The 12,050-nt window shown below is 40.5% G+C and overlaps 1 protein-coding gene across 10 annotated transcripts in view; it reads right to left on the bottom strand.

Annotated features, from left to right (window-relative positions):
- The window catches only part of TGFBR1 (transforming growth factor beta receptor 1), a 75,365-nt gene that overhangs the window by 32,495 nt on the left and 30,820 nt on the right, over positions 1-12,050 (bottom strand). For 5 of the 10 annotated variants that reach the window (XM_086416056.1, XM_086416061.1, XM_086416063.1 and 2 more), the window contains 2 exons: positions 10,567-10,812; positions 7,013-7,255 (listed from right to left, as the gene is read on the bottom strand). The exons of 1 other annotated variant lie outside the window; for it this stretch is intronic. In XM_086416056.1, the coding sequence (XP_086272182.1) occupies positions 7,013-7,255; positions 10,567-10,812 (489 nt within the window). The remainder of the gene's footprint in view (positions 1-7,012; positions 7,256-10,566; positions 10,813-12,050) is intronic. 4 more of the 10 variants (XM_086416057.1, XM_086416064.1, XM_086416066.1 and 1 more) reach the window with 1 other exon arrangement.

Here is a 12,050-nt window from a genome sequence, read left to right as displayed (position 1 = left end):
TAAGAAGAGATGGCAAGCATACACAGAAGAACTGTACAAAAAAGATCTTCACGACCCAGATAATCACAATGGTGTGATCACTGACCTAGAGCCAGACATCCTGGAATGTGAAGTCAAGTGGGCCTTAGAAAGCATGACTACGAACAAAGCTAGTGGAGGTGATGGAATTCCAGTTGAGCTCTTCCAAATCCTGAAAGATGATGCTGTGAAAGTGCTGCACTCAATATGCCAGCAAATCTGGAAAACTCAGCAGTGGCCAAGGGCTGGAAAAGGTCGGTTTTCATTCCAATCCCAAAGAAAGGCAATGCAAAAGAATGCTCAAACTACCGCACAATTGCACTCATCTCACACGCTAGTAACGTAATGCTCAAAATTCTCCAAGCCAGGCTTCAGCAATATGTGAACCATGAACTTCCTGATGTTCAAGCTGGTTTTAGAAAAGGCAGAGGAACCAGAGATCAAATTGCCAACATCTGCTGGATCATGGAAAAAGCAAGAGACTTCCAGAAAAACATCTATTTCTGCTTTATTGACTATGCCAAAGCCTTTGACTCTGTGGATCACAATAAACTGTGGAAAATTCTGAAACAGATGGGAATACCAGACCACCTGACCTGCCTCTTGAGAAATTTGTATGCAGGTCAGGAAGCAACAGTTAGAACTGGACAGGGAACAACAGACTGGTTCCAAATAGGAAAAGGAGTACATCAAGGCTGTATATTGTCACCCTGCTTATTTAACTTATATGCAGAGTACATCATGAGAAACGCTGGACTGGAAGAAACATAAACTGGAATCAAGATTGCCAGGAGAAATATCAATAACCTCAGATATGCAGATGACACCACCCTTATGGAAGAAAGTGAAGAGGAACTAAAAAGCCTCTTGATGAAGGTGAAAGTGGAGAGTGAAAAAGTTGGCTTAAAGCTCAACATTCAGAAAACGAAGATCATGGCATCCAGTCCCATCACTTCATGGGAAATAGATGGGGAAACAGTGGAAACAGTGTCAGACTTTATTTTTCTGGGCTCCAGAATCACTAGAGATGGTGACTGCAGCCATGAAATTAAAAGACGCTTACTCCTTGGAAGGAAAGTTATGACCAACCTAGATAGCATATTCAAAAGCAGAGACATTACTTTGCCAACAAAGGTTCATCTAGTTAAGGCTACGGTTTTTCCTGTGGTCATGTATGGATGTGAGAGTTGGACTGTGAAGAAGGCTGAGGGCCGAAGAATTGATGCTTTTGAACTGTGGTGTTGGAGAAGACTCTTGAGAGTCCCTTGGACTGCAAGGAGATCCAACCAGTCCATTCTGAAGGAGATCAGCCCTGGGATTTCTTTGGAAGGAATGATGCTAAAGCTGAAACTCCAGTACTTTGGCCACCTCATGTGAAGAGTTGACTCATTGGAAAAGACTCTGATGCTGGGAGGGATTGGGGGCAAGAGGAGAAGGGGACGACAGAGGATGAGATGGCTGGATGGCATCACTGACTCGATGGATGTGAGTCTGAGTGAACTCCAGGAGTTGGTGATGGACAGGGAGGCCTGGCGTGCTGCGATTCATGGGGTCGCAAAGAGTCAGACACGACTGAGCGACTGATCTGATCTGATCTGATGTGCTAGGAACTGGCTCCCCACACAACACTAATATCTTAAAGAATGATGCCAAGTAACTTACCTTGGTGATGAGATGTTGGCAGTTTTCTCACCAAATGAATTTGCTTGATTATAACATACGGAGTTTTCAATATTTTATCACACTTCATTTATATAAAAGTATTTACCTATAAAATTTAAGTAACTGTATTTTTGACTATTCTAATTCACTTAATAGTTCATGGACTAAGAACTGTCACCTTAAATTATACTGGCACTGACAATTAAAATATCAGTGTACATCATGTTCTACACTGTTTATGTAGTCTAATATGCATAAATCTGTGTCACAAGTAATCTATATTGAGTTGCCTACTACAGATCAAATTAACCCAACAGGGGTAAATGAAATTATCTGCTCTCTTTGGTTTCTAGTGTGAAATGCGTATAAATACAAACATTAAATCTTTGTCTCTTTTCATCTTTAAGCTTCTCAAATAGGTCTTTCCTTTCCCTTGCTCTATCCATCCACCCCCCAACTTCCTGCAAAGTAGTTAGCAGTCTAATTGTAAACAGTTGTTTTTACAAGGAGACTGCTGGTTAAAAATAAACCTGTAGAAATTAAATGAAGGAGCTCATTTGTATTATGAATAACCAATTCCTAATTATGTTTACAGTAGACACTAACATACTGAAAGTACATACAGTAGACACTAAAGCCTTTGAGCAGGGCCACACCACGTACTTAAAAAGATGTAAAGCATACATAAGAGTTCATTTCAAGGACTTTACTGGTGGTCCAGCAGTTAAAAATCCCCCTGCCAATGCAGGAGACACAAGTTTGATCCCCTGGTCCAGAAAGATTCCACATGCTGGGCGGCTAGGCCCACGCACCACAACGACTGAAGCCCATGCACCTAGAGCCTGTGCTTGCAGTAAGAGATGCCACTGCAATGAAGAGTAGCCCCACTAGCTGCAACTAGAGAAAACCAGCTTGCAGCAGTGAAGACCCAGTGCAGCCGTAATTAAATGCGCTGTGCTTAGTCGCTCAGTCGTATCTGACTCTTTGTGACTGCGTGGACTGTAGCCCGTATGGAATGTAGCTCCTGTCCATGGAGGTTGTCCAGGCAAGAATACTGGAGTGGGTTGCCATGCCCTCCTTCAGGCAATCTTCCCGACCTAGGGATCAAACCCAGGTTTCAAACCCAGGTTTCCCGCATTACAGGCAGACTCTTTACTGTCTGAGCCACCAGGGTTATATTTATTTATGTACTAATAAATAAATATTAAAAACACACGGGAAAAAAGGTTCCTTTCAGCAGGCTGATCTTGAAGTTAGAACGGCAAGAAATAAAAAAGGGGAATAGCAAATGGGAAGTCTGGAAACGCCTGACACGTTCAAGACTGTGTAAAGGGTACTGTCAAGAAAGGCTAAGAGGACAAGGAAAAGTCTGTCTTCCCCTTCACCATTGACAGATGCAGAACTAGAATTCAAAGTCAAATGTGAAAGTCCCTGGGTTGTGTCCGACTCTTTGCGACCCCATGGACTATACAGTCCATGGAATTCTCTAGGCCAGAATACTGGAGTGGGTAGCCTTTTTCTTTCTCCAGGGGATCTTTCCAACCCATGGATTGAACCGGGGTCTCCTGCATTGCAGGCGGATTCTTTACCAACTGAGCTATCAGGCAAAGTATCTGAGCATTAAAAAAAAAAAAAAGTAATAGTTTTCTTGTAAAGACAAAAATAAACAGGCCTAAGATAGATCTCAATGTTCTCTGCTTCTGTACCTTTTAGAACTGCTTGAGAGGAAGCTACAATAGGGAAAAATGCATGGTCCAAGCACCTTCACAAGCAGTGAACAATGGAAATAAGACTAGAACAATATGCATACATTAAAGAGATCATAAGCATGAACAAGACATGATGAACACTGGGCTAAGAGATCTACATTCTCCAAAACGGACACCCATGTGCATGTCCACACACAGTTTTCAGTCTAATGACTGCTTAGAGGCATATGCTTAAAGACAGGCACGTGCACAACCTGCGGTGCAGATTCCTGCAACAGGCGTAAGGTTAACTTTAAGTTTAGAGGTGGGTACCAGAACCCAGCTCTCTATTGGCTCCCACAATTCCTAAGTTAAAAAGTACAGTCTTTGAAAGAGAGAGATAGGCCCCTTCCTCAAATATGGTACTGAGTAATAAACGTTTGAATTCATAACATAAAATGTTGTTTTACCTCTTCTTCAATGACTGAAAGAACTAAAAAGGGTATTACTCACAGACATTTGACTTACTCAGAGGCATGAGTTCCATTCATGAAGTGGCATTCAGGCTTTGTAATAAATAGGAGGAAAAGCACTTTCTGCTATCATTCAACAGAAGATAGCTTCTGTCTGGATAAATCTGGAAGCCATTCAGCACAGAATAAACTATGACAGGGAAAGAGGCCTTAAACTAAGCTTTTTTGTAAAATGCAGCAAATTCATATTGTACGTCAGATTTTTTTCCCAAATACCTTTTCAATAAGAGTAATAACACTTGTCATTTGGATATAACTTTACAATCTACCAAGTGCCTAAGTGCTTTCACGCAAACGTATCGTTTCATTTGAATCTCACAACAAATTCAATGACATACACCAGGCAGGGTTCATTATTTTCATTTTAAAGATGAAATAACTCCAGCATGAGACATCAGCTAACTGCCCAAAGCCACAGAGCTGGCAAACAATGCAGACAAGTTTTTACATGGTGAAAGGAGGCATAAAAAAAGAGAGCTTTCAGACAGTGGAGCTGGGTCCCTGACAGATCTAGAAATATAGAATTCTTTACTTCATATCTGTATCTTAAAAGGTAAATATATTCTCATTTAGAAATCAACTGCCATCCAGACAGCGATTTCTTTTAATCCTTTAGGAAGCCAAGATACATAACACTGTGCCAGGTGGCATGAGCTGCTTTGATTTCCTTGGGTTTAAGTTTGGCCACAAGAGAGCAGGTCCGAGGGATTAATTCCAAATGATTTAAAGCCACCCTAATTTTCCGTGACTTTGGTCCTTGCTTAAGATATTATTTTGTTCCAGGATACCTCCTGGAATGAGCCAGATATTCTTTGAGAACCCTTTAACTCAGAATCAAAGGGGAACCCCAGGGAAGCTGTAAAATAATCTCTCGTCACTCCTCCACCATTTCTGCCCAGAGTGTCACATCTTCAGAACTAAGGCTGCTCCTTCTAATCCAACTTCTAATTGCCTCCCTCCTCATAGGAGTCTCAGGAATCCCTACAAGGCTGCCTTAAGAGATGTGGGCTCCTTCGTAAGCCTGTATGCATCCTAGCAATCATGGACAGAACTCATGGAATATTTACGGTCAAATTCTATAGAAGAAAACTTTAGGTCATGAAATCAGTTTCTTCACACTTAAATGAATGAACATATATACATATACATCCCTTAAAATATACCTTCATTCCCTTGAAATAAAGCATCTTTCATCATGTGAACTTTCTGTGTATCTGTGATTTTATGCTTCAGAGCCATATGCTTACCCTAGTCATAATTTCTGCTTTAAAGTTCCTTTAATCACTTGATATATAATTTGTGAAATTTTCTTTACACATATATATTTAAATCTTTGTATCCATTAATCTAGCCCTTATTTGAAGTTAATTTGCTTCAGGCAATTGGGTAATCTATTTCTGATCCCACATAAATCAACAAACTGAGAAAAGCAAATATCAGAAGGGCCATGGATCCGTAAAGCTGTATTAAATAAAAAGGTGATCAGGCATTTTCTTAAGGGAGAAAATGACAAAAAAATTCATTAGTTTAATAAAAACAACAAGAACTGGCCTGAGCCAAAGACAGCAATTTCATGTTAAAAAAGCAAATAGCCTTCACGATTTCAAATACACTGTCATACCTGCTTTCAAATATAATAATAAAGCTGCTAAACAGTCCTGAAGAGAATGGGTAACTGCAGATTATTTGAACATCTCTGAACTTCAGCCTCAGCTATAGAAGAATAACTGTCCTTATCCTTTTTATCTTACACAGTCATGAGAAGGTGAGAATGCTTTGAAATTCACACAAATGTGAAAGTGACTTACTGATGAAATGTTGACAAGTCAGTCACTTCTAATTTGTCCTTCCTAAACTAGCCACAGTCAGATATAAACCTAGCTTAAAGACCTATATTAAGGTTCAAACCTGGGGTAGTATTCACACTAGCCCAAATTTTTACAAACTTAGCCAACTGGCTTCAGTTCAGTTCAGTCGCTCAGTTGTGTCCGACTCATTGTGACCCCATGAATTGCAGCACGCCAGGCCTCCCTGTCCATAACCAACTCCCGGAGTTCACTCAGACTCATGTCCATCAAGTTGGTGATGCCATCCAGCCATCTCATCCTCTACCGTCCCCTTCTCCTCCTGCCCCCAATCCCTCCCAGCATCAGAGTCTTTTCCAATGAGTGAACTCTTCGCATGAGGTGGCCAAAGTAAGTACTGGAGTTTCAGCTTTAGCATCATTCCTTCCGAAGAACACCCAGGGCTGATCTCCTTTACAATGGACTGGTTGGATCTAGGTCTGATAGAGTGCCTGATGAACTATGGACTGAGGTTTGTGACAATGTACAAGAGGCAGGGATCAAGACCATCCCCATGGAAAAGAAATGCAAAAAAGAAAAATGGCTGTCTGAGGAGGCCTTACAAATAGCTATGAGAAGAAGAGAAGTGAAAAGCAAGGGAGAAAAGGAAAGATATAAGCATCTGAATGCAGAGTTCCAAAGAATAGCAAGAAGAGATAAGAAAGCCTTCCTCAGCGATCAGTGCAAAGAAATAGAGGAAAACAACAGAATGGGAAAGACTAGAGATCTCTTCAAGAAAATTAGAGATACCAAGGGAACATTTCATGCAAAGATGGGCTTGATAAAGGACAGAAATGGTATGGACCTAACAGAAGCATTAGAGGTGGCAAGAATACACAGAAGAACTGTACAAAAAAGACCTTCACGACCAAGATAATTATGATGGTGTGATCACTCACCTAGAGCCAGACATCCTGGAATGTGAAGTCAAGTGGGCCTTAGAAAGCATCACTATGAACAAAGCTAGTGGAGGTGATGGAATTCCAGTTGAGCTATTTCAAGTCCTGAAAGATGATGCTGTGAAAGTGCTGCACTCAATATGCCAGCAAATTTGGAAAACTCAGCAGTGGCCACAGGACTGGAAAAGGTCAGTTTTCATTCCAGTCCCAAAGAAAGGCAATGCCAAAGAATGCTCAAACTACTGCACAATTGCACTCATCTCACACACTAGTAAAGTAATGCTCAAAATTCTCCAGCTGGCTTAGCCAACTAATAAATACAGTTAATTTTAAAAAGACATTTTAGGAAAAAGAAAGAAATACATTACCTGATCCAGAACCTGATGTTGTCATGTCGTAAATTAAATCTTTTAACGTTGTACCCTCTGAAATAAAAGGGCGATCTAACGAGGGATCCTCTTCATTTGGCACTCGATGGTGAATGACAGTGCGGTTATGGCAAATATAGACCATCAACATGAGTGAGATACAGACAAAGCAGACTGGTCCAGCAATGACAGCTGCCAGTTCAACAGGACCAAGGCCAGATGATGGCTTTCCTGTAAAAGGGCCTCAAATGAAATAAATAACAACAATAACACTATAGGCGGCATCCACAGTTTCCTAATCCTCCCATTTCCTGCAGTTGGTCACTACCATTAGTCACAGCCTCATTACAGCAGTTCATGGAGCTCAAACCCATAACAAGTGAAGCACTTCATCTTCTCCCACTGGCTCTCCTTTTATGGTCACTAGCTCTGTCAACATCCACTTAGTCTTCCTGTAGTCTTGAGCCTAAATAACAAGGCCAGGTACTACAAACATTGTACACCCACTCTCTACCTCCCATCACTCTCAGATTACTAATAAAAGAACCAATAATCTGGAACAACTCTCATTAAATATTTCTTGAGTCACTGGTCTTTTCTTTTCTTAAAAAAGCAGTTTGGCTTATCTTCTTATTCCAAGGCCAGTATATGCTCATAGCAAGAAAAAAAATTAAGAAGTATAAATACAGATGAGGAAAAGTTAAATTTATCTATAGCCTCACAATCCCCCTAAAATTCATCTGCATGTTCTGTGTATCTGTATACCTCCACCAATTTTTTGTCCATGCAAAAATATACCCTGTTTTTTTTAATAGTTTGCACATGTATACTTTCCAGTTTATTTTAATCACTGAGCCTTTTAATTCAAGATCATTTTTTTTATAATTTAATAAACAATTTGCATTGCTTCAGAAACACATTAATTATAACTATTTAGGCATTCATTCTGACACTTGCTGGTTCATGGCCCACTACCATTTCCTTCATATTTGAACTTTTTCCTTTTATACATAACCAGTGTTCACTTGTGCTGCATGTGTACAGTTTTCTTTTATTCTTGAAAACTGATGGGTTTTTCATTATATATATTTGGTTAAGTAATTCTTCATTAATTTTACATAGTATTCTTCTCTCTTCTGTCCATCCTTTTGCCTTTTTCTGGTTTTACAGTAAGCACATTGGATCACCTAGATCTGTCCTCTGTATCTCTTAATTTGCTCACCAACTGTCTTTTTTCTGAATTGTAACAGTTTCTCAAGCTTGTCTTGCCTTAAGCTTGTCTCACACTTGATTATAAAATTATAGTATCCAGTCTGCTGTTCACTTTCAATACTGCATTTTTTAAAATAATTTATCAATTGAGCTTTTCATCTGAAAGCGATCTTTAACAACTGTGAAATGTTCTCATTTCACTGTCAACAGCTGACAACAGACCTTGGACTCTGGAAGTTCTTCCCTATCATGTGCTAAGTCTGTTTCATAGGATGACGTTTACTCTCATTTATCCAGTTCAGTTCACTTCTTTTGAACCACGGAATCTTTCCATTTGGTAAAATTATTTGCTGTCTGATTATCTGGGGCCTGGGAATGAGGGATCTGTGTATTTTAGCATTAGAAATAAAGTAAGTTCTTCATAAGGTTTTGTGAGTCTCCATTCTGATATTTCAAACCATTTCAAACAACAAAAATGGGAAATTCCGAAATTATTATTCTCTTCGTCATATTAGAATTGCAAGTAACTATAGAAAAGTCTGACAGAGCTCTGCCACAAGGACCTTCTTTATGTTGAAGATCTGGTTTTACTTTGCTGTCATCACGTGAACTAGGTAGAAGACTGCCTGCCTTCTGTAACTGGCAGGACTGGCCCTTTTATTCTGAGCTCCAGCAGTGTTTTCTACTTTAACTAGTATGATGCCTAGACCAGCTCTGAGTGGAAACTGAGCACTGGGGTCTGTACCTCTGAGCAATGAAAGCTGTGCTTCCTAAAGGAGAATTGAGAGTCTGCCCCTGGGAGAATGGCATTGAAACGTATATTATCATATGTGAAACGAATCGCCAGTCCAGGTGTGATGCGTGATTCAGGGTGCTCGGGGCTGGTGCACTGGGATGACCCAGAAGGATGGGATGGGGAGGGACGTGGGAGGGGGTTTCAGGATAGGGAACACATGTACACCCGTGGCAGACTGATGTCAATGTATGGCAAAACCAATACAATATTGTAAAGCAACTAGCCTCCAATTAAATAAATTTATATTTTTTAAAAAAAGAGAGAAAAGAGTCTGCCCCTGTAGCCTAGTCTCACACCCAGCCTCTCAGCTTAAAGTATTGGTGGGATTCTGCAAGAAGTTCTTTCACCTACTTCTTTTCCTATAGTTAGTCAATTCTTCACTAGACGATTATCATCTGCATTATAAACTGCAGAGTTTGACAACTCTAAATGCATGTAGGTGGCACTTCTTCCATTAATTCTCCTAGCATTAATATAGCTTTTCCTCATTTTTGTACTCCTTTATTATAGTAGGTACTTGGGAAAAGTGACAGATCATCACATCACATCATGTAGTCGCTCAGTCAGGTCTGATTCCTTGTGACCTCAAGGTCTGCCAGGCTCCTCTGTCCATGGGATTCTCCAAGCCCGAAGACTGGAGTGGGTTGCCAGTTCCTTCTCCAGGAGATCTTCTCAACCCAGGGATCGAATCTGGGAATCCCACACTGCAGGCAGATTCTTTACCATCTGAGCCACCAGGGAGCCCACCAGGGAAAAGTGACAGCAGAGTTAAATACATGAGCTCAGACCAATATCTTTAACCAGAATCTTTAACCTAATCCTAACTGTTTATGAAGTTTTCAAATTTCTGGCTCTCCTGCTGCTGCCGCCAAGTGGCTTCAGTCGTGTCCGACTCTGTGCGACCCCATAGACAGCAGCCCACCAGGCTCCCCTGTCCCTGGGATTCTCCAGGCAAGAACACTGGAGTGGGTTGCCATTTCCTTCTCCAATGCATGAACGTGAAAAGTGAAAGTGAAGTCGCTCAGTCGTATCCGACTCTTAGAGACCTCATGGACTGCAGCCTACCAGGCTCCTCCGTCCATGGGATTTTCCAGGTCCTAGGACATTTTAAAATGTAAACTATGGTGAAGAACCAAAAACCTAGAAATCATATGTAATAGTTTATACATAAAGATCATAAAGCAAGGTGAAATTACAAAGTGAAGGCGTCTGGATTGTTGAGTATTGCTCTCCATTCCCCCTCCATTACTGACTGCTTTCAAAGGCTGGAGCATTATACAAGCAGGGACACTCTCAGGATATACTGCTATGGTGGCCTGTATCAGGATTCTCTACATGTGCCTACCCTTTTAGGCACAACAGACCTCAGAGAAAGTCTGTCTTGGTACCACCTTCTCAAGCAACATACACCCAGGAGTAAGAATTTTGGCTACTCTTATGACTCTACTAGCATGGACTAGTTACTTTTTGCCTCTTAAACTGAATAAACTGGGATAGTCTAAGAGCTTTCCTTATAGTATCAAGAAAAAAGTCTCATACAACTTACCAACAGTTGGAAGTTCTATTTTATTGCAGTGGTCCTGGTTGCAGCAATATGTTGTAGTTATAGACCCAGTTTTTGAAGATGGTGCACATACAAATGGCCTGTCTCGTGGAATTAGGTCAATTTCAGCTATACACATGCTATTATGTATAACTTTGTCTGTGGTCTCTGTGACAGAGACAAAGCAAAGCCCATCTGTGACACAAGTAAAATTGTCTTTTGTACAAAGGTGGCAGAAACACTGTAATGCTGGAAAAAAAAAGAAAAGATCCTATCAGAGAAAATTATCAAGGTTAACAATTTTAAATTATCCCATAGTCTCTGTGCTAATATTGACACATTCCTGATTGTATTATAGTTTTTTGTACAGTGTTCAAAAAACAAAACTCTTGTTATTCTGAGAAGTTCCAAATTCTATTAAGAAGCACATATATGTAGGAGTCAAACATGTTGAAATTTGGACCCAGATTTTTTTCCTAAACCTTTTTGGCTTCCAAGTAGAGAAAAACTGTTACATGCAATTTTATCTGTGCAAGGCAGGCATTTGTCCTCCCATTTAAAATGCAGTACACTGAAATTTACAAAGGTTATACTTACTCTTATCAGTCCAAAATTAGGGATTCATATATTCCCTCCACTGGGGAGCGCAGTGTGAAAATCCTACCTCCTCCTCACTGTAGGTTGGAAATCTCAGGGTAAGCTTATGGTAATAGAGTAATGGAAATAGATTTGTATTGAGCCAGACATTCCCTTCTCCTGTGCAAACTCCAAAAGACATGTATCTTCTAATCAGGATTAGAGTACTTTCTCATAAGCAAGGTAACAAGACATATGTGCTCCAACCACAAAGGCAACTGGCTACAGAAATAATTGGAGAAACACTTGCTCCATGCCCACTTTTATCTATTTGATCTTTATGGTTCAACTTGAAGAGTAATTCCTTAAGGGACGTCTTCTAATTATAATCAACACCTTCCCATACACACAGAACCCTTCACTAAGCTTGCCAACAAGGGTAAGTGTTCCCCAAAGCATACATACACTGCTTACCGGAATTAACTTCTCCTTTCCCTCATGAAACTCTAAGGTTCTTGAGGGCAGATTCTGTAAATCCACATCTAGAACTAAGCTTGGTACACAACATTTAAAAAAAAACGTGAAATGAATGGGAGATCACTGTGATCTCATGAAAAGCACAGATCTATCCTTGAGTCCAATTACCCATCGGTAAAGGAAAAGGGAAGTGTCCACGTTTGCAGAATGGCCATCTGCAATGAGACCAGGGAGGTCTACTGTAACTAGAAACAGTGGCTAGGCAGACAGGCAGGCCAGGAGAAAACTAGCTACTCTGAACAGCTAATTTGGTATGCAGGAAAAGGTTCACTCAGCAAGTCCAAGCTGCTCAAACCTTGCACATCCTGAAGAAAGGCTTGTCTTCAGGACTGGTCCTTGGCCAGTTCCTGGGAGATGAGCTCTGACACCCTGAA

Source organism: Bos grunniens, chromosome 8 (genome assembly GCF_055505025.1).
Source record: "Bos grunniens cultivar Pamir isolate PY7600 chromosome 8, Bosgru_T2T1.0, whole genome shotgun sequence".
In the NCBI taxonomy this organism is placed as follows: domain Eukaryota; kingdom Metazoa; phylum Chordata; class Mammalia; order Artiodactyla; family Bovidae; genus Bos; species Bos grunniens.
Note: the sequence above shows the minus strand (reverse complement) of the source record. Positions and strands in the feature narration are given on the sequence as shown.